Here is a 26551-nt window from a genome sequence, read left to right as displayed (position 1 = left end):
ATCATGTGATGGTCACTTATCTGAGCTCATATCCGTAATTTGGTATAATCATTAAATTTGCGCTTTCCTTGATCCGCATTTAGCAGACAAATAAAAAAAACTGAGATATCATATATTCATCACTGTTTCACTACAGGCCAATAGTTTATAAATAAGCGTCTAAAGAATGAAAAAAAAACCTAATTTAGCTATACAGAAACTTGATTTGAAAACAAACAACTGCAATGAGATGTTTAATTAAAAAAATAAGCTGAGGGAGTCAACATAGGTATATTTGAAATTTCTGTGTTGAGACAGAAAACCATTTACACTCCTTACAACCTACAGGCTTTAAAATCATCAGTTAACCTGACACAAAGAAACCGGAAGCCTAGACTCTTTTAATTTATCTAGAAACGGCCAACGGAAAGCTTTCAGCTGTGAGGAAATAACGCCAACGAGGCTGGTTTTATGATAAAGAAATGCTGTGATCTGGACTTAAAAGAAAGTGTAACCATATCATCCCTATTCACTGTAGCTAACACCTTGTGCACCGTAATAGTTATTGTACCTAAGAGAAGTGAAAAAAATCATTAATTATGTTCAGACACTTACCCTCTGGCTACTTTTAATATATGAATGTGGAAAAGGTCAGGATGCAATTCAGAAATTAAATCACTGACACAGTAATTTTGTGAATGTTGATGCTTCAAGCACTTATGGCAGATTGATACAAAATAATAAATTTACTAAAAGTCTTTAGACTCAGAAAAATTAGTAAAAAAAAAAAAAAAAAAGTATCTAAATTTGAGGGACTGTGAAGATGTGAAACTACATATTAACAACAAGAAAGATTTAATGAACAAGGCGTGTGATATTAGAGACTAAAAGTTTTAGGTTGGAAAATTTGTTTCAAATTGCCTGACATTCCAGACTGACATTTCTGCTGAATTTAATAACACAAACTCCAAACCGACAGTGTAACAACTTTAAGTATCTGTTTACTGGGACATGATTGGCACTGACAATAAGTAGAGCAGAATGTATACCGTCATTATATTGAAGGTATTCACATGCAAATTAGAAAAAGTGTTGAGAAAATCCAGCTGTTACCCAAAGGGGCTCAAATCTAACTTGACCAATTACAACAGACAACAAATACAGGAGTATTTGTAATTATGCTGCTGAGAATATTTTGCGATGGATGACTGTCTAACTGTGTGGGAGCAGGGGTACCAATCAACAATATATATTTTTTTCTTTGTTGGTATTTGACAGACTTTCTCTACTGATGTATTCAGTTATTATTTGTAAGTCTGTTTGGCTATAGGAATGATAAAGATTAGAATGAAAGCAAGTTATTCACTCAAGCAATGTTAAATATTTAACTTTGATTTTGAAAACTGTCTGATTTAATGGGGAGTCAAACATTTTTGATTAGTCTTGTATGTCTTATTTAGCCGATTCTGAGCAGTAATGGCTTGTCCCTCTACATGTGTCTTACGTCAACAGGCTCTTGCTTAACATATAGAATAAGCTTCAAACAATGAGGCATCCAAACAACAACTTTTCATTTTACTTCTGATGGACATTTACTGAAGTTTCATGTCTAGTTTAGCTTTTATTTTTGTTTAAAAGCACTCTTGCTGCAGAGCTCATCAGCACATTTTTCTCCAAAATGTTTCATTGATCTAGTGTCTTTATGAAAAGTGTGTTTTTTTATCTTGTTGTTTTTTCATAAGTTGTATTTCCAAATACCTCTTAACAGACTTTGTGTAAATATCCAAAAATGAAATCAAAGAATCACCTTATTATGCTCATATACATGTTATATGATTGACCTTAAAACTATCAGGATGAATAATTCATTGAAAAGCCTGAATGGCCAATAAACAGCTGATAGGTTTCGTAATTGGATACATATATTGATTGTTAAAAGATAAATTTAGCTTCAATTGCTATTTTCTGGTGATTTTTTTCTTCTTTTAAATAAAAATAATATTAAAAAGATTTTACAGGAGACTGTTTACATATAGTTTAGTTCAGCACCTAAAGCACCTGAAGGTTAGAAATAATAAAATGCTACTTGTTTGCATTTCAACAAACATTCAAAAGCCTTTTGGGGTTTTCTTATAAATTTAATTGCTGGTCTGTGGTACTTGCTACAATTTTTTTTTCTTTTTCTTTACATTTACTTGCAAATGTGAAGTAAATCAATTTCTCCACCTACTTGAATTGAAACGTCACTGTAGGATCCTCCAATAACTCCAGAAATAGCCAGTGGAACGTTATTTTCGATGGGTCTGGAGCCGTCAGGGCAGATGAAGCCAGGATCATCCACCTTATCGAGGGACGACCTGACAAAATCCAAGGCTTGCTCCAGACCGTAGGTGTCTTTGGAGCAGGTGTCCAGGATGTTGCTGCCCAGCCGGAGCCCGGGAAGGATGCGATCATCTGAGTTAATCTCATCGAGGGCAAAAAGCATGGCTTCCAGTCTCTGGATGCCCCGCTCCTCGTTGATTTTCCCACAGTCCTCTGTCCCTTCACCTTTCTCATGCACAGGGAACAAGCCCCCAATCACAATGTCCCCTTCTATGACGACCTCACGTTTACCTGGATGCGGTACTCTGATGATTGGTAGGGCCCCGGGTATCAGAACCTCCAGCAGGAACAGTTGAAAGGGCCAATGAAGGGCAAAACTAACCTTCCAGTTGGTGCAGAGCACTGCATGCAGCATGGTAGGATCAGGTTGCAGGGTTGAGCTGGTCAAAGAAGAGATTGGTGAATGTTCACGAGGACCGAAGGCAGACTACTGTTAAATCTTCCGAGCACAGCATTTCTGGTGTTTTCTGAAAGTATGAGGGAGAAGCAATCACAAAAAATGAATAGATTAACTTCTTTACAAGAACAGAAAAGCCTTGATGAAAACGATTTGAAGCACATAATTTAACAGTACATGAGAACCAGCTGGAGGTCAGCCCGCTTAAGACCATGGAGGTGATGCTGATCCTCACATTCTCTTCCCTCACCATCTTTAAACACTGTTTATTGTTGATCACTGCCAATTCTTTGGACTCACTCCATCTTAGTACCTGAAATGGTCCTCACACATAAACACTGATCACAAGAAGCCCCAGCAGAGACTCTGGGAATTGTAAGAATTTAGCGACCCATTATTGATATGATTTATCAAATTGATTCTTGAGAATAGGGACAAAATGGGTTTTAATTTTCCCATATTTTTTTATTATTTCTCAACCTTATGAGAAATAATAAGGTTGAGAAATATGACAAATAATATTTTGGAAATGTAAAGATGCTAAGGTGCAAGCTCCCAGTTGCAACATTTTCTTAAAAATTTAATTTTTAATCGACCTGACCCAGAACTTTATCACCATCTGACAAAATAAATATAAAATTATTTTTAAAATGCACTATTAGTGATATTTTTACTCATTTTACAGACAAATGCTTCTCAAGAAACAAAAGAAATATTATTTAAAACAAAAAACAACAAAAGTCCATCTGACGGAGTTGACACAGAACTGAAGGTGGTGACAAACTAGTGAGTAAAATGAAAAACTTGATACATGTGAAGTATGCAATTTATGTAAAATTAAAATGAATTAATTGCACATTTAAGTGAGATTTGACAATAATTCCACTGAAAGAGTCAAAAACTCTGGAGTTGACATCTGACGGAGTTGACAAAAAGCCAAACTACCTCAATTTATATGATGTTACTCTGAAGGAGGCCATATTGTAGCTCATCAGGTCCATGAAATCTTTAGTTTACCAAAATTAAGCTTTTATTTCACAAAATTTCATCAAAGTTTTGAAAATTGTCAGTTATGGAGTTGACACATCATGGTAGTCACAAACAATTTAGGAATAAAAACAAGAAAAAAACTAAAGAATAACATAAGCTAACAGGAGCTAACCAGCCCTCTTAGCAAAGGAATAGAAAAGAAGTGGTCATGGGGTCCTCAGAAGTTCTGGTGCCCCCCAATAATGCCTGATTTTTTTACATTCTTTTCATGTCTGACGGTGTTGACAAAAACTAGGGACAAATTTCAACGGAGTTGGAAAATATCTAAAAATTATTTTTAATTCAATTTATTGATACTTTTATAAATATTTATATGACTACTTATACTTAATTGTCACAATATATAATTTTAGTATTTCTTTAATTGTTTTAAACTATTATAATGTAATAAGTTCTGCTCCGGGACAAGGGATTTTACAGGCATCATCCACCGACAACAATGTTTAAAATAAAAAAAAATATTCAGCAAACACCAGGGAAATATACATTGTTGTGCTCACATGACCCAGGTTAGTTTAGTCAGATATTTGAAAAAATTATATTTTGTGTATATTTTATTCACATTTTGTGCTTTATCCATAGGACCTGTTTTGTCCCTATTCTCAAGAATCACTGTCCTTTTCAATTCTCTTATCGATTCTCATTAAGTTAGGAAATAAACTTAATTTATTTTTTAATTCATTCAAAAGTGTGCAATTTGATTGAACCAAAATTAAAGTTGGCTTAAAAAATAAGAATCCCTCTGTCAAATGAACATTTTAACATACAATGCTTCTGTTTGCACATCAACAGTTTTTGTGCAGACAAATTTGTATGTTTGTTTTTTCAGGAAGGGTCTTTCTAGACTTAAACTGTCTCTAGCTGTGGGAAACACCCTCTAAGATGTTATTTATTTTCACCGAGTCATTTTACTCTTCACTCCCTCGATAAATGATGTAGCTAAAAGCTACATCATTTATGTAGCTTCAGCTTACCTCTGAACCAGCATCGTTATTGGCTGTCCAACAATTACATTCAATAAATTAGAATATTTATGAAAAGTTAATCTATTTTACTAATTCAGTTCACAAGTTAACATTATGTAAAAAAGCCTCGTCAAGACCCATATTCTAATTCATTGAATATCATTGTAAATGTTGAGGTGACGGAGATTAATCACACATTATGACGCTACATAGGGACCTCACGATCCGATCACGTGATTGAAAATCAGGTCCGATCACGTGGTTTCAGACTCGATCGGAATCGGGTGAGTCATCCCGATCAATGATCGGATATATATGTATATTTATTCTAAACACAAATGGGCATAATAACAGTATCTACCGTTATGTGGCGATACAGTCAAACTGTTTCAAAACAACACATGCGCGACACTTTGCAGCAGTGATGGCCGTAAAGCGAAGCAGAATGCGACATCATCTTGGAATGGGATTACTACTGTTGCTAATTTAGCGACATTGTCTCTTTATTTAGCGACTTTTCAGAACCCGAATTTTTTGTTTGTTTGGTTGGTTGGTTGGTTGGTTGGTTGGTTGGGTTTTTCTTAAAGCGACTACCGACAAACCTAGCAACTTTCTCAGATTCATTGGCGACTTTGTCGACAAATTGGGAAAGCACCGATAACTGCCATGAGAAGTCAGTCTCCTCGTGAGGCAGCCTGCAGGGGAGCAGAGAGGAGACCCGATCCATCCTATTGGAATCAAAACATGCGCAAAGCTTCTAATGACTGTATTTTGGTTAAATATGATATGCAAAAATTATTTATTTAGTGTAGGTTCAGACAAAGTATTTACATTTAAATTATTCAATTATTTTATAAAGTTTATTTGTAGTTCTGATTGTGTCAAGTATTCTAATCACTTTTGCCTCGCCAGTGTTATAAACGTGGTTGTAATATATCACTCTGTTTGGCTGATATTCATTTCTATACGGCTCAGATCACACATGCTCAATGCAAATTATGCCACCATCTAGAAACGTCTTCCTTTTTTAAATGTATTTTTTGAAGTGTCTGATCAGGACTCCGTACTGGCTGATAGTTAAAATCAGATGACTCAGACAGAAAAACCTTCTCGGGACATCAATAGTTGTGCTATTCAAAAATCTGGTCTTTATGGTAAAGTGGAAAGAAAGAAGGGAAACGCTGTAGGTTTTATAACAAAGCTAGCTTAAAGTTTGTCACGAGCCATAGAAACGTGGTCGTGGCAGCATCATGCTGTCGAGAGCCTTTTCTTCAGCAGATATCTCAGTAATTGCACTGAGCTAAATGCAGTACACTTATAGAAGAAAATCTGGAATGACCAAATTCATGTCTGAAAATGGCCAAAGTCCAGACCAAAACATAACCACGACTCAGTGGCAGGACTTGAAAATTGTTCTTCACAGACACTCTCCATCCAATCTTATTGAACTCCTTTGAAAAGAAGATGCATTCAAGTCTCTAGATGTCCAAAGCTGGTACCGAAACATCCAGAGACTTTCAGCTGTGATTGCAGCGAAAAGTGATTTGAAAAAGTATGGATTGGAGCTGACTATGCCACACTTTACTTGGAAAAACTGACAACCATGCATCATTTTTCATAATTTTTGTCTCCTACTTTCATTTATATACTACTCTATGTTGGTGTACCACTTTATCATTGTTTGCAAGTCTCCTAGTTCAGCATTTCAACCATACTTTTGTTCACAGTTACAGCACTACTTAATGAGGCAAACCAAAGTTTGCAGGCCAACCATACCATACCATACCAACTTTATTTATAAAGCACTTTAAAACAACCACAGCTGATACAAAGTGCTGTACATCAAAACACAACATAACAATAAAAAAACATAAAATAAGAACTTACAGTTTAAAAACAAAAACATACAATTTAAAACTAGATCTACTAGTATATATATAAAGCCCTTTATATATATACTTTTACTTTTAGTGGTTGCTATCTAATTTATTGGTTTCTGTCTGAACTACAGTGCCTTATTTGGCTTGTTGAGATCAAAATTCGATGAGGAGACTAAGGCCAGAAGTTGTTTTTGTTGACAGACTGAAATCCTTTTAATCTTTTGAGTTTACTTTGCGAAGTGAAACTGAAACCGGTGTTTATTTTTTATCACACTGAGGAAATAAAAAAATGAAATCCCCTTAGAGTGACCATATCAAACATTTATAGATAGTTAAGGCACTACAGAGTATATTTTTCCAAGCTTTACAACTGAGATAACACATAGACGGCGGTTCACCTCAACGGCTGTGGTTGCCATAGAAACATGATGGGTAAAAAAAAAATAAGGGTGGGACTGCAGGGGGAGGTGGGCAGTGAGACATGTATGCTAATCCAGCTCCCCATCATGTTGTGTGGCTTGTGGACTGAGGAAAGGAGCGGATGTGATGTCTGGGTCAGGGAGGAGTTCAGGATCAAAATACGCAAACCAATTCGATGCAAATGTTGTAATTGAAATTTCTGAGGTATTTGAGTCAACATATTGATCAAAGCAGATGTCAGCTGTAATGCTTTCAAACTGAACTCCGTTCTGTCCAGCCCTGGCACAGAAAGGAGTTTTTGTCATCATGCCATTGTCCTCTCCCTCTGAGCAGAAAAAAATAAATAAAATAAGACACATAACCAATTCAAAGCTTTGTCACTCTTTTGCGAAACATTTTGGTACTGCTTCCTGATTAGTAAGTCTGAAGCTGAAATAATCAGCTCTGTTCTTGTGACTTCATTTAACCTAACCTGAATGTGCCCTGTTTCCTGTAGTCACAGATGCAGAAAACCGTCACAGTTGGTGGGAGGTGAGATGCAGAGGCAGGCTACTAAAAAAAAAACACCGGTTTCTGCAGCTACACACGGATGTAGCGTCCATATGGTTTTATACGTGAATTAGAACGCTGTCACTCCGAACGATGTCTTGTGACAGCTTAGAAGATGTGCAACTATCAAACAACAGAGGAAATGTGGAAAAGAAGAGGGGGGGAGGAAGTGTAATGAAAACCGGAATATCTTCCCAAATAAATATTACATCAGGGTTGTGGGTGGGAAGCCTTACAAGGCTCTGGTAGGATTCACAACTCCTCTGCCCCTCCAAGAGGATTACACTAGAAAATGTACGGGGCTTGTGATGTCAAACTAGTCTTGGATCTGCTGCCGCTTTGTGCTCTGAACAGCAAGAACAGGTGGATGGCATTTCCGTGCCCTATTATTAGAAGTCGAGGTGAGAAAATAACTTGAGCAGTTCAACGTTAGAAGTCTAATTGCTCCTCTATGTTTTCTGCCGGAGCAGATGGCTGGAAAGACTGGGTCACAGTGTGAATTAATGGTCCAATAAGGAGCAGCCAATTAGGCTGACCTATGCAAACCAGGCCAAGGTTGGACATCCAGGAGAACTTCTTAAACTGCAAATAAATACTAGAGCACTGGATTCACAGCCATCAAACACACAGTTGTCCCTAATTACTTGAAACGCCGACTAAATGAGAGGCGTGTCGACGGCTCACTTACGCCAGAACTAAACCAAATCTCTGCCTCCGACGCCACAGCAGCGTCTCGATAACATCATTAAAAACTATCTTGAAACGGCTGTCACACACTCACACCCGGCAGCCAATGGAGTCACTGCGCTCTCCAGCTGTCTGCGCTCAATATTCCCTCTGAAAGGAGAGTTCAAAAAGAAAAATAGAAAAAAGGCAGCGAAGCTTTTTCTCAGCTTTGAACCATCAGCTAATGCATCTCTGCTGCAGCCCTGGCACAGAGAGGAGTTCCTTCACGAAGCCATTGTCCTCTCTCTTTGAGCAGAAACAGCTAATGTGCAAGATTTGACTCAGAGAAGGGAGTCAGAGATGATAGGTGACTGGGATGTGCAGCATATTAATAGCATGAAATGCAATGTTTGGGGGGAAAAGTAGATGATAGCAGACGATAAATGTGAGGACACAGTTTGTTTTCGTCAGTGCATCTCTCTAATTGAAAGAATACAAGTAAATCATACTGTGATCTTAATTAATCTGTAAGTGTCAAATTATCTGAGAGTGCTTTACGTCTGTTTCCACTTTTATTTAAACGCGCCAGCGTAAATGACGTGACATTTCATTCAGAGCCTACTTCACTGCACATGCATCCTTCAGACTCATGTATGAAGCTGTAATAACAGGAAAAAACCCAAATAGACTAAAACAGATGAGCAGGAGGGAATAAAAGTGTATCCTTTTTACATATCTTAAAAGGCAATAGTCTTATTTACGAAGGAAAACAAACCCTCATTTTTTTTTTTTAAAAGGGGGGGTAATGAAAAAAACTGCATCTTTCATCATTCCATTTGCATGATTTCCATCATTATATAATCTTGAGCAGGGACTCAGTTTATCCCTCCACCTGGACTTGTCAGCTGCAGGAATTAGGATGCAACTGTGGTTGACCAGGAGCCAGATGATTGAATTTGGACATGGATCAGATGCATAATTTGATCCAAACCCGCACTGGGGGAAAATCTGGGCTGTCGGCCGTTTAACTCCCAGAAACCACATTTCATTGAGTAAAAAAATAATAATAATAATCCCACCTGGATGTTTAATGGGGGGAAATTAGATTAACACAGACAGACTGAGAGACAACAGGTTGACTTGTTTATTTTATGAACATATTAACTGTGTAGGTATTTTGGGGGAAAAAAAACATTCTTGAATTTATCTTCTACTCTATTAAAATGCTTTAACAATGAGCAAAGAAGAATAATAGAGAGAAAAGATTCCCTTCACTACTAAGGACACAATTGTGTAACTGTTTTTCCCCCCCTCTCTCATTTGCATGCCTATGCTCAGCCAAACAGAGTGATATATTACAACCACATGTTTATAACTGTTGCTTTACTGTATCTGCTGTGACATATTTGGATAAAGTAAAAAATATTTGTAAAAGTTCTGCTATCTAATAAGTAATTATGACGAATTTGGCTCGAAAACTCCGTAACAAGAAGATTAAAAACAAAAAAACAACTCGTGTAAAACACGAAGCACAATGTAAGTCCAGAGTATTTCATAGTTTCTTACCCTCCTTTTTGAAGAAGAAGAAGAAGAAGAAAAAGATGAAGAAGAAGAAGAAGAAGTATATCTCTGGATGTCTCCTCTGCACCAGCCGGTGATCTACACAAAACGCGCGTCGAGCTTCTTCGTGAGGAAGAGCCGAGTCCAGATGTTGCTCACTTTGAGCATGTTTGTCAGCCAGCTGCAAAGGATCTGTCCTTGGTGCTGAAGTGCTGTTCTCACTGGTGAACTCCTCCTGACGATCCTACAACTTCTGCCTCCCCAGCCGATCAATCGATCCTCACTCAGAGTAGAGAAGAAGAAGCAGAAGAAGAAGAAGAAGGGGGAGAAAATATATGCACCGCTCACGACGAGTCCAAAACAAACACGGAGGGATCCCACCTGTCCGACCGCAGAGGGACTCTAAACGAAACAGCAACGAGGTTTGACTTGGGAAGTTCAGGAGCTGCTGAGAAATGCTGCTGGAGATCAGTTGGATGCAACCTTTCTCTGTGCCTCCACAGAAATAATGACGCGCCGATCTCCCCTGGCCGCTCCAATTGTTTCTAGATTCGAGAATAATGAGCCTGCTGTACAGTGGGGTGGGGGCCGAGGTTGGGGGGGGGGGGGAAGAGGCTGAGAAGGCAAGAACAATAATAAAAACCTTAAAATCAAGCTCCTATCTTCTCGTGTGTCTTTTCACATACTTTAACCATCCCTTTCTCCAACCGAAATGGGTCAAGTTATGTGGAAAAACGTGAGGAAAAAACAAACAAACACAAACAAACAAACAAACAAACAAAAACACCCATAAAAAGATTACACTAGATCTTCCCTCGGTTCAGCTAATTTTAGAAAAGGGAATCTGTTTGTTCTTTCTCTCCTTTTTCTCAACTGCTCCGCGAAGGCTGGCCAGGTCCTCATTCACCTCCATCTCATTAAAACTGAATCGCTCTTGAATTGAGTGGCGAAGCGCTTCATGAACTTGAGAGGCACTGCGCATAGTTTGTTTTTCACTACGAAAAGAAGAGGAAAATACGCCCCGTGGCACACATGCTTACCGGGGAGGAAATGCTCAGCTGTCCTTGTTCTGCTTTATCTTTTTTTTAATTCACTTTAATTCAGTTCATTTATACAGCGCCAATTTACAACAAATGGCTCCAAGGTGCTTTTTTTTTTTTTCCTTTTTTTTGTTTTTTTTACAAAAGTGCCTCCTTTCTACACGATAATCTCTGAGCTATAAAGCTGCTCATTTTATTGGTTCTTTCTAAATTACTGTGGGGGGCAAATTTTACTGCCACAGTATTGCCACCAAATGTTTAAACTGAAATTTGGTTTAGATTCAAGCTAATGCAGTGCATTGAAACACCTGTGGACATACATAAACCACCTTTCTACATATTTATTTGAAAACTGCCAGCAAAATAGGAGCACATTTTTGAAACATATCACCTTGCTAAATGATTACAATAAAATATTGTATATATTGCAAGTAAAAAAACAAGAAATAATCTAACATTTTTTCTAAATGTATTTAAAAAAAATATTAGATTATGACTGAGTAGTGTCGTGAAACCTGGCTGGAATTAGTTGAGATCTTTCCAGAACACACAGAAAACAGGTCACAAAAGCCTGGAGCTACTAGTAATCTTGTATTATGACTTAATGTTGATTGAAACTCATGTAATCTTTGTTTTTAAATGGAATATGAATTTATTATGTTTTAAAGATGAGTAAAATACATGTAATCCTTTCTTTAACTACTGTATGAGGTTGGAGAGTAAAGAGTAAAAAGTGTCTGACACTGTGTCACAAATATAGACCGCAGGGGTGAAAGAACTGTCAGCACGGAGGAAAGAGGAAGTGAGGTTTTGAGACTATATCTGCACCAGGTGATGAGTTGTTGATCTTTGAGTTTTAAAGAAAAAAGGTTAAAAGTTGAGTGGAAGAAAGATTGAGGCTAACTGAAGGCACTTGACATCAAGGAAAGTACGCACCGGACATGCAGAAAATGAGAGAAACTGTGCACATGGGGTATAAAAATATATGCAAACGCAGAAACGGGGTTCTTTGTTCCGCAGCGTTTGAGTCGAGCACACGCGGGGATGCAGAATCAACGGAGGGCTGCGTGATGATACCCCGGGACGACTGCTCGCTGCACAAGGAAGGAACAAGATCCGTTTACCCACAACTCGGGATTCTGATTCGACTGCGGCCCCACGCTCAACCCAAAAGATTTCAACGATGCTGCAGTGGACATGGGGAATATCACATATATTATCTAAGCTGTAACAAGTGCACGTTAATATCAGGGAAAGAGCTACCGTGAACAAACGTGGCTACTCCGATGTCTGAATCATGGACTGAAGCGGGTCATAACGTCTGGATGAAGGTAGTTAGAGCTTAGACAAATCTGTCTCGCGACCAGCTTAAACAAAAGTTCTCTACATTCTTATTTGCGGTAATACCCAGGAATTAGAGGCTTTTCGGACCCGTGAGACGGAGAGCTGGTCAGTAGTCAGTCCGCTGGAGTTTGGGAGGAGTTAGGGGCGTGGCTGAATACTGTGGATTAACATTTGATACTCATTTATTCTCATTCAAGGCTAAAACCAGACACAGATTTGCTATTATCTCCACAATTTTCTTAAAGGTTTTTGTATTCCACGTTTTTTTTTTTTTGTTTTTTTTTTAAGAACTACTGCAAAACATGCTCAGTTTCATTTTTGGTAGTTAGCCACAAAACAACTTGTGCTTTTCGCAAACTGCCAGAGATGATCGACATGAAACAGCCATCAGTGGTGAGCGACGGGTTTGACCGGAAGTGTCCCGAAATCACATTCTGACTGAGCCAAAACATTTTTTGCCCGAACCGCAACAATATTACATCAACTACCTTCCTGCTGCATAATTAGTGTAGAGAGGAGACAGAGAGAATCAGCTGCACCATTCTGTGTCTAAAATACCATGGCAAACACTCATTAGGGTTTAGTTTATGCTGGGGACGTTCAGCAAGTAACGGAAACTTATTTTTTGTGTGAATTTAGGGTCGTTGCAGTTTCATGCATCCCTTCTCTCCCCCACACAGACTGAAACTGCACATCCCAAAAGAAGAACATTTTTCCTGAGTACAGTGGCAATTAAAACTGACGAGCGGGTGCTGTTGCTGCTGCTGCTGCTTGTTGCATAATTTCCCCCAGCCAACACAAAAGGGCCAATTTACTCCCGGAGAGAGAGAGAAAAAAAAAAGAAGAGGAATTGTGGTTTACATTGCAATGGTTGAGGGCCTGTGGGTGGCACACAGAGTTTAGATAGGAACATGCCAATTAATGTCAGGCGAAATTACTGGGCAGAGGAGGAAAGTGCTTCAAGCCAGCGGTCAGCGCGCATCAGTCTCCCTGCTGCTTTTTCTGCGTTGACAGCAACTGAACAATTAGGCCACAATCTACAATTAATTCCCTCTTTGTCTCGATTTGGTCACGCAAATTTTACAGACCTGGAAAGCAAGTAGCTTTTAGTGTTTGAACCCCTAATGAAGTTGACTAATTTGGTACCAGTGTCATCATTTTAACTAACACGTAAAACCGTGTTATTCAGGAGGTACCGACAGTGTTTTTTTATTATTCAACTGAAAATTGTGGTGTGACAACTGAGTCTAGAGTAGACATTATTTTCATTAGAAACTGACTAAAAGACACAGCCAGTGTTTGGTCGTTTACTTGCCCTGGGAAATTAGTTAAGTGTTAAATTCTAAAGGTTATTAGATAAAAAGTTGGAAAAAAGGTAGGCCACCAACTGAACGATGAAGTCATGAGATGTTTATACCTTTTGCCTTTGATTGTAAACCATTGTTCTTTGTTTTTTATTATTGCTTTTTAAGAAAAGCTGCCAACGTCAAAAGAAAGCTTAAAGAAAAACTGATCAAGATTGCCTCAAAAGACAAATAAGTATGGTGGTGTGTACTCAATAAAGAAATTAGGGATGATTTAAAATTGCATCAGTTTTTGTTATATTGAATCAATTAACATTGTGACTTTGAGTTCCATTTGACAATAAAAAAACAAAAGCCATAAGTTTTCTGCAGGACCTTTTCATCTTAAAATCGCAGTAACATCTGCAAAGATAGAAAACACTCCAGGTTGTATAAAATTACAGTTCATAATTTGAATGTCTGACTTCCTTCTCTTGCTTAAGCACAGAATATTAACCTTATTTCCCTCATCTTGTTACCTTGGTGTCAGGAGTTACTTTACACAAAAGTTATTCTCTCTAGCCTATTATTAAGTGTCAAACTAAATTAAGGCAAAAAAAAAGGACACAAATCATCAAATTATCATTGTCACTGAAAGAGAGTATGTGCAATTTTCACAAATACAGAATTTCTAAATCTTGTGCACAAAATGTACAGTTAGAACCTGGAGTATACTTGACAAAAAGTAAAGTGTATTCACTTTTGTAGAGGATTTTATAATTACACAGATAAAGCATCTCAGCGTTTACTCCCAAACTCATCTATCACATTTAAGTTTCTCCTGTGGGATCTTGACTCCGTCTTTGGAGTAATCACCATTTAGATTAAAAATGTAAATGCATCCTATAGATCTTCTTATTTGTGGATTATGTGATGGGTAAAAGCTCATCACTTTGGTAATTAACAATCAAAGTCCAGTTTACAGTAGATTGGTGGATCTCTGAAGCTCTGTGAGTCTGGCTCAGTTTTTTTGTGCTTTTGTGTTTTTATCTGCTTCCTTGTTCTATCAAAAAAAAACAAAAATAAAAAACACCCCAACGCAGCGAAATGACCGCTTGTCAGCAAAAGAAATCAGCTTAATGAATTGTTAGGCAGCTCAAAATTTCCATGAAGGCTACTTTTTTCCTCGGATATCAAGCTGACAGATGAGGCTTGAATATGCATATTTTGTCTTGCAGAAGATCCCACCGCGATGTTTGTATTTTACTTGATATTCCAAAGTTATTCCAACCCGTTTTCAACCAAGCCGGTTATCAGTCAGATTGTGGACAACGGGTCATCTGATGCATCATTTGTTTTTACCTTAAAGGCTAAACGAACCCGTAGAGTTTTTGGGTTTTTTTTATCATAAAACTCGAAGAAAAACAAAATCCTTATTCATCTCAACAGAAAGTGGTTCACCTCCACCGCACATTGAAAGGCATCAATCTTTTTAGAATAGTCTTGGATTGTATTTGATCTTACAATTTTAAGAAGCCAGTCTCGATGTATACTATGATGTCTTCGCAGAGCAACTGGATTTATATTGAGATCAGATTGAACACAGATAAACTCCATTTACTAATTAGTTCGACTTCTGAAGGTAAATGGAATGGATTTTATTTAGGGACATAAGAATAAAGCACTCTTTTTTGGATGCCTATTTGTAAACTGAATATCAATTTGCTTCCTCTTTACTGTTATTTGCAACATTCTGTTGGTTTAACACATAAAATCCATCCTGGCGATTGCCAACAATGAGGGGAAAAAAATAAAAACATTATATCCTAGTATGACACCTTCATCAGATTAAAAATAAAATATTGCAAGGGTGACAAAACGTTGCTACCGGCCTGACTTGAAGCGATTTCATGGATTTGCTTCAGAGCTTTGCTTCCACTTACGGTGATTTGAATATTAATGATTCGCCCACTTGTCTCGGATGAACACTGACTGTGATCACGTTCTCAGTTTCACAGGTGGAGGAGGTTTTACAGGAAGAATGTTGTTGAATATTGATTCAGATCAAATGAAACAGGTGTGACACAAACAAATCTTCAACAGTGAGCAGAAGAAAATCTACATCGGGGGTAAAGAAATGTGTAGAAATATTCACTGATACCAGCAGATAAACAAAAAGTCATTAAGCTTGAAAGATCAGTTATTACAGTTAATTTACAACAGCTTAAAATTAAAGTCTTTTCTGAGTCTGTAACAAAAGCATTAATTATAAAAATATATAAACCATTAAGCTGAAATGCATGATAAAAGACTGTTTGCTAAGTAAATTAGCATATTCTTCTCCACATGGACTAATAAATAAGGGTAGTTGTTTGCAGGCATAATACAAGTCACCTAAGTCTTGTATTATGCCATTGTTCAACAAACCTTAAACAAATGTGTGGATGACAAAATAGTTTGAAGTCCAAAAATAAAACCACATTTCTCATGGCTCTGTAAAAATCTAAAAGGTTAATTGACAACATCTGAAGTAAAATGTTGTCATTTTACGTCATGTGAGAATCAGAGGATGGTACAATGGCATCATTTAATCCATCCAAACTAAATCAAAGTACAGATTCCATAGGACTGTCCAGCCATCACAGCGTTCTGAAAGGAGGAAATGTGGTCAAGACAAAACACTAAAACTGGATGTTCAAGTAAAATGTTTATTTTTCTAGAGAGTGAAAATCTTTCATAAACCTTAGGTATCTGTGTTTTTCAAGTAAAAATTGTTGTATTGTCAACACATATCAAATAATTTTGAACATTAAAAAAAGGGGGCCGGAGGGGAGATCCAGATATTTACATTTTCTTTTTAACAAAGACAATGAAATGAACACAACCAGAAACGACGCTTTTGAAACAAGAACAGTCCGTTCAAAGTGATACAGCTATTTCCATAGCTGTGAAACTAAATGAAACCAAACAAAATCCCAAAAGCTTTGGATTCCTGTTACTTTGTTGAAACTTTGTGCAGTTCTTTACTGCAAATGCATCTGCAGAGTCTAGCACCAGTTGTCTTTTCATCTCAGGCACAACTGAAACACTCTTCAGTAATAAAAATGCATTAAGTCCAGTGAAAACTTAAACTTTTGTAAATATAAATCTTTTTCATTAAAACTTTTTAAACACTGTTGGTGGTTTTGGTTTTTGATAAGAATTGCTCTTTAAAAACAACATACAGCGCAGCAGCCATTTTTTTTTTCTTCCTCAGCTTATGGGTCTCACTGAATCTTTACTCCTCCTCTCCAACGACGCCCCACAACTTCTCCGTGGAGACCTCCACGCTCTCCTCTTTGGGCTCTCCATGTTGTCTTCTCCCTTTCTGAACTCCGCCACTCCACTCCCACTTCGGTTCTTTAAACTGGGCTCCCCCGGAGCTCCCCCCTTTGTTGTCTCCACTCCCTTGATCTCGGACGGGCACAGAGCGGACAGAGGACGCCACCGATGACGTCTCTCTACTGTCTGACAGCAGAACGCCGCTCCCAGAACTGTATTCGCTGTTGGAGTCTGCACCTAAAGCAGCAATGAAACAAAGGGAGGGGAAGGACAGATGGTGAGAGGACATCCATAAACAAACACCGCACGAGGAATGAAAGACTGTCCAAAATCTCCACGCTGGGATTCAAGCAAAAACACCGCAGGAACCATTTGAGCTGCACTTTGATTTGAGTCCAGAAGGGCTCTTTGCTTACAAGTTTGCCTTTATCTTCCAGAAAACAGGTCGATCATTCATGTGATATGTGATTCCCTTTGTTGCTAACCTATTACCTGGATTTCAATTTAATAAAAAACAAACAAAAAAAAAAGGAATGCTCTCACCTTTCCTCCCCCACTTGGTGCATGCTTCATAATGACAAGGCAGCTATAGCATATCTGCCTCTCACATTTCTCCGGTTAACGAACTCGCAGCTTCAACACCTTGTGCTGTTAGTTGAAGCCGAAAACCAAAAATAGGCAGTGAGGTGTCGCTAATTAGAAACTTCAATGAGCTTAAGGTTTTAATTGGATGGGATCATATAAGCAACAACTCTGAATATGTGGGAGTTTTTTCAGTTAATTTCTTGGAGGCTTAGAGATCTAGTTTCACTTCTAAGTGATTCAGTTTGTTGACCTTTTGTCTCTGTTTCTTTTTTTTCTTTCTTTCTTTTTTTCAGATCAATATATCTTTCCAAAAAAACTCAGTCAGTTCTGAGCAGCAACACACAATGAAACTAAATTTCTTAAGGTTTTAAACAGTGCTGGTGACGGGCTTGTAAAATGAAACATTTTATTTTATATTTATTTTTTGCATTAGTGGATCTTTTACAAACTTGTGAATCCATTTATTGCATCATTAAATACATCAAATTACCAGAAGATTTTTTTTTACAGATATTGAGTGTGTGTTTTGATCAGAAGTGTTCATGAATACTTTTACTCTGGATGTTTTCTGACTTCAACAAAACACCAAAATACATGGTAAAAGAAAGACTTATTGTGTGTTGTGTTTACATTCTTAACATGATTTTTAAAAGGAGAAAATAGGTTAATTATGACAGAGAACATCAACCCGGGTAAAAAACAAAAAACAAAGCAAAACTACTAAATAACCTTGAAAGAAAACTGATCGTTGATGACTTCTAACTGCGTCAGTATAAGAAAAGTTACTGGTGGGAAAAATGGCATTTGTAACAGTAATAACAAGAGTGAAGTACAATTTTTATTGGAGAAAATCCACACAAAAAGGTAAAGAAAAGTAAATTATAATTTAGCCAGAAGCTCAGTATGATTAATTTACAGCTACCTCGTGCATGGGGCTGATGAGACAAAACAGAAAATTAAATAAATAAAAAAAAAGCACAATGGAGACAAAAAGAGCAGCGGTTTGGCTGGAAGCCCCCGAAGCAAGTCACAAAACTTAATCAGTCAGTGGGGAGAAAGAAAAATCCCATCTAAAATGGGAAACACACAATAGGCATTATGTCTTCATTTGGAGGTGGAATTTGCATTTTGTGGGTTATAGGATTAGTGGTGTCTTTAAGCACTGGTCTCTAGATGAATTTGATTGACAGATGGTTCATAACTTAATTAAGAAACTACAATGTGTTTTATTGGGTAATCATGAGAGTCAGGCTTAATACACAGAGTCTTAATGCAGACCAGCATCTCTCTGTAAGACATTTTAGCCTTTCTCAGAGAATCCTATAGAGCCACTCATAGTAAAACATAATGGTGGCTGTATAGTGTTGTGGGCATTGCATTGTTAAGTAAGAGCAGGAAAGTTGATCAGACTGGGTACAAAACAGATGGCGCCAAGTACAGGGCAAACCTTTAAGCAAAATCTGCTGGAAACTGCAAAAAAATAAAAAGTGGGGTAGAGGTTCACCTTCCATAAGTATCCAACCCTCAACCTGCAGCCAGAGCTACTAAGTCCTTGTTTAGATTACTTTAGATTGATATCTGTGTGTTACAGCGGTCCAGTCAGACAGAAAACCTAAACAGACATATAGAAGTTGGCAGCTGTAAAATTCAAGACTTTTGAGTAATATGAACATTTTGCAAAGTACCAAAACCTAGTAAATACCTTTCTCTGCAACTTTTAGCATATATTTCTTACATTACAGAGTTCTCTACAATGTTGCTTTAGTTTAAGTGGAACTGCATGTATAAAATGAACAGATTATGTAGTAGCTGAGCAACAATGGCCACAGATCTTTCAAAGCAGCTTGTAAAGTAAGCATAAGTGAGATGTATGGTTCACATATGCAGCTCACTGTTGTTGTTCAGTCAGCTGAAGGTGCAGGACAGAAGTTGAAGTGTCAAAAAAAAGAGTAAAATGTGCAGGAGAGACAGGTCTATCAAGTTTCTTTAGCAGAAAGTGCCTAAAGTTTACTCAAATAGCCGCAGGATTTAATGGTAGATGCTTATGAAAAAGTACAACACAGAAATTGCTAAGTTGGCAACAGGGAAGGACAGTCAGTCTGAAAAAGTGAAGATTTCTACATTTACACCGAAGAAATGTCAGTGAAATAGCTGTGTGGAGAGCAAAAGAGGAGATATAAGAATAGTCATCTAAAATAATTTAATGTAGAATCAGATTCAAACATGAACATGTTTTTTTTTTATATCTTATTCATACTATTTTCATAATCGTATTCTTAATATACGTAATCTTATTGTCCAATCAAAGCTGAAAAAGTTCATCTATGACGACTGTAGTTGTTTTTAATAGTTATGGCAATGTCTCAATCCAAAACTTGTGAGGAACTTAAGGAATTCTGATCATTTCACTTCTTCTGTATTTAATTTTATACAACCTAATAATCCCCTACTGTAAGAAAATGTGGTTATGTGACCTCCATTTAATCATCTAACAACAAGAGATTCCTCAAACCCAGTCAGGATCCAAAATCACATTTCACAAGTTGTCTGGGTGAACAGGAATAAAACCACAGTCATTGGAAATAAGCTGAAGCCTAATGAATTAACATAGAGTTAGATTAAATCTGTGACTTACATTTTTCCATCTAAAACATCCACACTTTTCCAGATTTAAATTTTAGTCATCTTTCTTAACATCTGAGCACAAAGAAAGTTTACTCACGGGGTTTTATCATAACGCATCCTCTACGAATTGTAAAACAACATGATCCTGAGTCTGGCTTCTGATCCAGCAGTATAGCTATGAGTTATTTTTGAGCAAGTTAAATAACCTCTACTGTAAGATGTAAAAAAAAAACCATAAATTTGTAAAATTGAAATCAAATCAACTAACCATAAAAAAAGTTTATTTCAGGAACAGTTTATTTATTTATTTATTTGAAAAGTAAAAACAAATATTAATTTCAGTTTGACTCCTAAAACAGATCCAGTTTTAAAACCACATGTCCAAGAATATAAGAATATAAAGGTGCTAGAAAACAGATAAATGGTCCTATATACACATTTTTAACGGGGCATCTTGAGTGTTACCTCATTCAATAACTATAAAATCCCTCTGGTTCTTTTTTCAGTTTGTTTTTTTCCTACCCAAATTCATTATTTTTCAGTTTTCTCTTTTTGAAAGAAATATGATTACTTCCTAAATCACTTCGCAAAACAGAAAGAAAAATACATTTAGGAGAAAAAAACTGAAAAAAAAAAATTATATTTAAGTTAGACAAAATTTTAAGTTAAAATGTTTTACATTTTCACATTAAATTAACTAAATAAAGACTGGAAACATATATGTTTTTCCATTCACTTTCATATTTACGTACTTATCTAGACCTGGAAAATGAATAAAACAATTTCTGACATTTATCTGAACGTTTGTCTCCAGAATGAATCAAACTATCTAATTTCTAATTTTTATCTCGTATCATTTGATACTCCATAGTTCAGTACAAAGCTGTGAAATAATTTGTGTATGGGAACCAAAAGGAGCAAGATAGGCACAAAATGCCAATGTATCTAGAGCAGCTGTTTTGTACAAATGAATATTTGATAGTAAGAGTTAAACATCCTCCAGTCAGTTTGACACTTGTGTATTTTTATGACCTACCAAGAATTTAAACACACAACCTTCTCCTGGCTTTAGGAAGAATGAACTGAAAAAGAAAATAAAAACCAGTGAATCCAGTTGTTTCAGAGGTCAGAAGAGAATGAGCAGAAATGGGCAGAATGGCGGAGACGCGTAGTAATCTGCTACGGCAGCAGATTACTACACTCAGTCCAACTCATGTCAGGGGAGAACTGAAAACTACGGCTACAAGAGTGACAGGCTCACCAAAATTCAACTATAACAAGGTGGAAAAATGATGGCTGGTTTGGTGAGTCTCAATCTTAGCAACAGCATTCGGATGCTTGAGTCAGAATTTGAGGTAAACAACATGAAAGCATGGATACATCCCTCCTTGCATCAGCAGTTCAGGCTGGTGATGTAATGGTGCGGAGGATGTTTTTTTTTTTGGCATACTTTGGGTGAGCATTGCTTAAGCACTGCAGCATACCGGTGCATTGATGCTAACTTCATAAATCACTTTGTGACTAGAGTGTGCCTGTCTTCTGGCAGAGTTTCCTAGGAGGATCATGTGTCATAAAGCTCAAATTGTCTCAACCAGGCTTCTTGAACTTTGCAAAAGGGTACGGCAGATCCAACTGGTATCATTTGGGATTTGGAGGAACAAGAGTTTTAAATATTGAATGTGCAGGAGTCTGCAGCAACTGTGTGTGACGCCATCATCTGGGTATGGGGCAAAATCTCTGATGGCTCTTCCCAGCACCTTGTAAAATGTATGGCATTCAAAATTAAAGCAGATGTGAAGGCAAAAGGAGGTCCAACAAATTACTAAGAAATTGCACGCAATAAAGTGACTGGTGAATGTGCATTTGATTACATTTACTTCTTTGCTTTTATTGGCGCTTTTATTGATATTTGTGTGCTGCTCTCGTCTATACATTTTATTAAGTTACTATGCACTTTGAAATTTATAATTGCTTTAAAGTTGCTCGACAGAAGTGAAGCCAAGATGTGCTGAAACAAAATAAGTTCATAAACAAGAAAACACAACCGAGCTCTACTGAAAACTAGACGCATATTCTGCTGGACTTGAGCTGTGAGTTATTCCTTTAATATTACCTGATGCTTGACCTGAAACTGTTCCCAAAAGTCTTAAAGCAGCAAGCCGAGGCGGCAAATGCAGCATGTTTATAAAGAACTACCACTGATACAAAATGCAAAACCACTTTTGCAGCCGAGTGAAGTATGCCGAGGACTGACAGGATAATTGTTAGAATGCTGCCAGGCAGTATGAGGAGCCATGTGTGCAGAGGCTGGGGGTTGATAAGGTCACCGAGACAGGATTGGTATCGAGTGTTTTGGGGGGGTGTGCGGCGGTGGCGGGTGGTCGAGTGCAAGTGCGTGTGGAGCGGGGTGTCAATAGACCGAAGAAGCTTCCAGTGGCCTGAATGCTCCGCTGGCTCACTCTGGCTGAAAAGATCCCAGTGTGACAGGGGCACAACTATCTGTCACATTATCATTCAGAGGCATGGACCTGAATGTCACTTCCACTCTGCACTGTGGCCGTGACACATGAGGAGCAGGATTTGTCAGCAGCGCTCTTGTTTGCTTTAGAGAAAAAAAAATGGAGAAGATTCACAGGGGAACTTCTAGGGTCTGGCTTTCTGTTCAGACCGAGTGAAATTCAAACGGAAATTGGTGTAAATCTGGGTAGTTAGAAAAAAGAAAGAAAATATTTTAAGGTATGTTTTAAATTCCAGTAGTATTTTTTTGTTGTTGTTATTTTTAAGTTTTAAAAAAACTGAGATGTCAGGCAAGTAAAGAAAAGCATCTTATTGAGTTTTTATAAAGTTGCAAAATGGTGCCAAAGTTATCCAATATAGAATTTACATCTGAATGAAAGACTAAACTTGAATATCTTATTGACAAGTGGGCTTTAGCTAAGATGTTACAAGGTTTGGAAGTGATTAAAAAGTCTGACATTTTTATTGAGTTACAGTTTAAAATATCAACATATTCAATAAGGTCCTATTATTAGGCTGCTAAAAACAAATCTGAGCTAAAACTGACAACATCTGGAGACAATTCAGCAAAAAGTGGGGAAAAAAAACTTGATCAAATACATCCAGACTTTTGTAAAATTATATTCATGCCCTTGAAATAAATGTTTCTTCATATGAACCACTTGTTTCATTTTCAGCTTATGTTGTCAAGCTGCCGTCTTCAGGATATAATTTGATTAGCAGCCAATAGTACGTTTTAAAATGTGTCCATGTTCTGAAGTCTAAAATCCTTTCAACTTACAATGGCAAAGGTTTCCCATTTATTGCAACAGCTACTGCATAAAGCTGACAATTTTCGTTACCAATTTAGAGAGAAAGAAGGTGAAGGAGTGGGTAGATATACAGTTTTTCAGGAACTCAGTGCATCACAGCTTTGTACCCTGACTGGAGACCTCATGTGTAAAAAGTCAAATTGTGAAAGTTCCTTGCTAATAAATATCCCACAGCCAGGTGTTAGTGGTGACAAAATGGAGTTGCTTAAAAAAAATCCAAACCGGCACAAGCCTGTAGACATTTGCAAATTAGATTAAATAAACATAATTATCACAATTAAACTCCAAATTAATATTACTTCTTATTATTTTGTATTTATCTTCCTTCCAATAATTTTAGCTCGAGTTATTATTATTATTATTATTAGCAAGTGTTGTTGCTATTCACCTGCTGTCCATCTAATGTGATGTTGAAATCGAACAGAGCTTAGTGGCATCTAAGCAGCATTAATTATACGCTTCAACAAATTTATAATAAGCTTCATCAACTAACAACAACTCCGTCCACTTCTTTAAGATCTTTTATATCTCATTGCTATTGTTTATGTTTGAGTGCTCTGTATTCTCTCTGAAAGCAAGCTTTCCAGGTGGTGTCCTTAAAGCTGCAGTCACCCTCTTGGTGAGTGGCAGCACAGCTCCAGCAGAGGCTGTTGTGTTTGGGCTTTTCATTAACACCTAAGAAGGTGTCAGTAACAGTTTACTTCTACAGAGCTGCCCATAAACAAAACGGCATTTGATACAAGGGTCCAACTCCCTTACATTCAGGCCAAAACGTCAAGGAGCCTGACTGGACAGATGGCAGACCAAGACGGCGTTCGTAGAAAATATCTCCTCTCAACATTTTTGTGGAGCTTTTTAAGGTCCATCAGTTCAACCGATTTGCATTTTACAGTATTGGCTGTTTTGCTTAATTTTCCCTGTTGAGCATGAAAACATATTGAAGCATATAGACGCTTAAAAGCAAGATGTTTCCCTCATGAGTAGGAAGAGATATAAACAAGAGATATAAGCTGTGCCTGTGCTGCATCGGGATTCAGTAAGATCAGGTTAAATCTTAGTGTCCAGAAATAAAGCTTAGTTGCTCAACTGAAGTAATTCTTAATTAAACAATGGAGGAAAAGGGCATTTTGGAGAAAAAACCAGCAGCAACATTTTATGTATAACTTTCCTTCCCCATTCATGTATTATGTAGGAATAAGGACTTAATGGTCAGTAACAGATGAGACATAATACTCATTCTTTGTAGAAGTATTTGCACCTTGAGTTATGAAACTTGGTCTTTTTCATATTTTGTCATGTTACAGCATCAAGCTAACATTTTCATAATGATTTTATGTGATACAAAAACACAAGACTTTGCATGATTCCAAGGAGGAGAAAAGAAGAAACATAGTTCTTAATCACTAAAATCTGATTTGTGCGCCATGTGTTTGTATTAACCCCAGTCAGTACTTTGAAAAGCCACTTTCAGCTGCAATTCTTTTATGGTATGATGTCTCATAAACTGAAAACAGCATGATGCTGTCACCACTTTATTTTACAGTTGGAAAGGTGTGTTCCAGATGATGCATTTTTAGTTTTCTTTCACATGCAGCATTGAGCATGTAAACAGAAAAGCTCGGTTTTCATCTCATTTGACAAGAGGACTTTATTCTGCCCCCTACAGGATTTGTGGCAAACAGCAAATGGAACTACTTGTAACTTTCTTTCAACAATAGCTTTCTTCTTGCCCCTTTTCAATAAAGGCATGATTGTTCACGAATTAGGTGATTATTTAAGGTAATTGGCTGCCTTTCTTAGGAAAGGCATTAACAAATGGAAGAGCAAAATAAATGCAAACCATGTAATTTTTTTTTGCCTTTACAATTATAAGCTACTTTGTGTTAGCCTATTGTACAAATCCTAATAAAAAACACAAAGATTGTGGGTGTAATTAGACAAAATAAAAAAGTGAAATATGCAATTATTCCTGCAATACCAAATCGTCACTCATGTAAAAAGCTTCAAGCCATGTGACATTTTTGACACTTAGAAAGAAATTCAACAAAAATGCAAACATCTGTTTGTGCCAGTGCAGCACAACATAAAAGCGATAGTGTACCTGAGATGTCAGTATCACTGTGAAATTCCTCTTGTTCTGACAGCCTCCTCTCTGCCTGTCGCACCTCAGGCACATAAAAATCCCCCTGCCGAGCCAGAGGGACGATGAACTGGATCTGACCATCTCTGTAGAGCTCGAGGAAAGGGTGAGCGCAAAGCCTTCGTTCCTGGAGGAGAAATAGATCACAAAATGTGGTTACTAATATCGCAGAAACACTTGAAGTAGGAGACCACGCATAAATATGGCATAATATAATTGTATTGTAAATGACACGCCATTTATTTGACGTCTGACTTCATGAACATTTCTCATGTTTATTGTTCAAATGCAGCACAAAGTCCAATCAACAATCATACAGGAGAACAATAATTTAAAAATTTCAAATAAATTTGGATTCTAGAGATTTGAGGAAATTAAATCACATGTGTAATTAGGAAATACCCGAAGTAGTTAAACACATAATTCTAAAATAGATGAACTTGCTTTGGTAATTAGCAAATGAATATGTTTAAAAATAAACCCAAAATTACATTTAGTTACCGGTAATTATGAAATCTCAAACACACACAAGATCTAAAATCAAATCAGAAATAATATCATTTGAATTGTGATCCAATTAAATGTGAAATAGGACTCTCATAAAAATTATGCAAATGTAATGAAAGGCAATAAAATACCATCCTTATGACAGCTAACACCTAACTTTTAAATTATAATCCTGACCGTCTTTCCAAATCAAATTTCTCCATTTAATCAAGTGGCAATTTCTTACTTTAGGTGTTGGGTATTATTGCTATTGTTAAGTTTTATGTAGCATAAATGTATAAAAATACAATGTTAAAAATAAATTAAGCACCACCTCATATTGTTAAATAACTGATTTTATGTATTGAAGTTTTAAATATTGCATTTGAGTTTCCATGGCCTATAAAATACTGGGGGTCCACATGTGGCCCCTGAGCCTTGAGTTTGAAACATGTGCATTATGCCATAGAACTGCCAATTGGTAATTGAAGTAAAGTATCGTCGATTTCAAAGAAGTCTACATTGAAGTCGATTGGCAAATGAACCATCA

The 26551-nt window shown here is 37.1% G+C and overlaps 2 protein-coding genes and 1 long non-coding RNA gene across 3 annotated transcripts in view; 1 reads left to right on the top strand and 2 right to left on the bottom strand.

Moving 5' to 3' along the window:
- Positions 1–10935, bottom strand: part of LOC103138398 (metabotropic glutamate receptor 2-like) — a 30610-nt gene extending 19675 nt beyond the window's left edge. The window contains exons 1-2 of the mRNA XM_007552573.2: positions 9855–10935; positions 2210–2828 (exon numbers count right to left, since the gene is read on the bottom strand). Coding sequence (XP_007552635.1) covers positions 2210–2716 — 507 coding nt within the window. The 5' untranslated portion in view covers positions 2717–2828; positions 9855–10935. The remainder of the gene's footprint in view (positions 1–2209; positions 2829–9854) is intronic.
- On the top strand, positions 9079–16478 carry LOC107836167 (uncharacterized). The gene is made up of 3 exons (XR_001662030.1): positions 9079–9090; positions 16047–16052; positions 16350–16478. It is a non-coding gene; the product is annotated as an uncharacterized LOC107836167 (long non-coding RNA).
- Positions 16479–16791: 313 nt separating this feature from the next.
- tex264b (testis expressed 264, ER-phagy receptor b) overlaps positions 16792–26551 on the bottom strand; it is a 36515-nt gene continuing 26755 nt past the window's right edge. The window contains exons 3-4 of the mRNA XM_007551049.2: positions 25477–25642; positions 16792–17073 (exon numbers count right to left, since the gene is read on the bottom strand). Of these exons, the coding sequence (XP_007551111.1) occupies positions 16793–17073; positions 25477–25642 (447 nt within the window). The 3' untranslated portion in view covers position 16792. The remainder of the gene's footprint in view (positions 17074–25476; positions 25643–26551) is intronic.

Source organism: Poecilia formosa, unplaced genomic scaffold, assembly GCF_000485575.1.
Source record: "Poecilia formosa unplaced genomic scaffold, Poecilia_formosa-5.1.2 Scaffold2, whole genome shotgun sequence".
Lineage (NCBI taxonomy): Eukaryota > Metazoa > Chordata > Actinopteri > Cyprinodontiformes > Poeciliidae > Poecilia > Poecilia formosa.
This window is presented reverse-complemented; position numbering and strand designations above follow the sequence as displayed.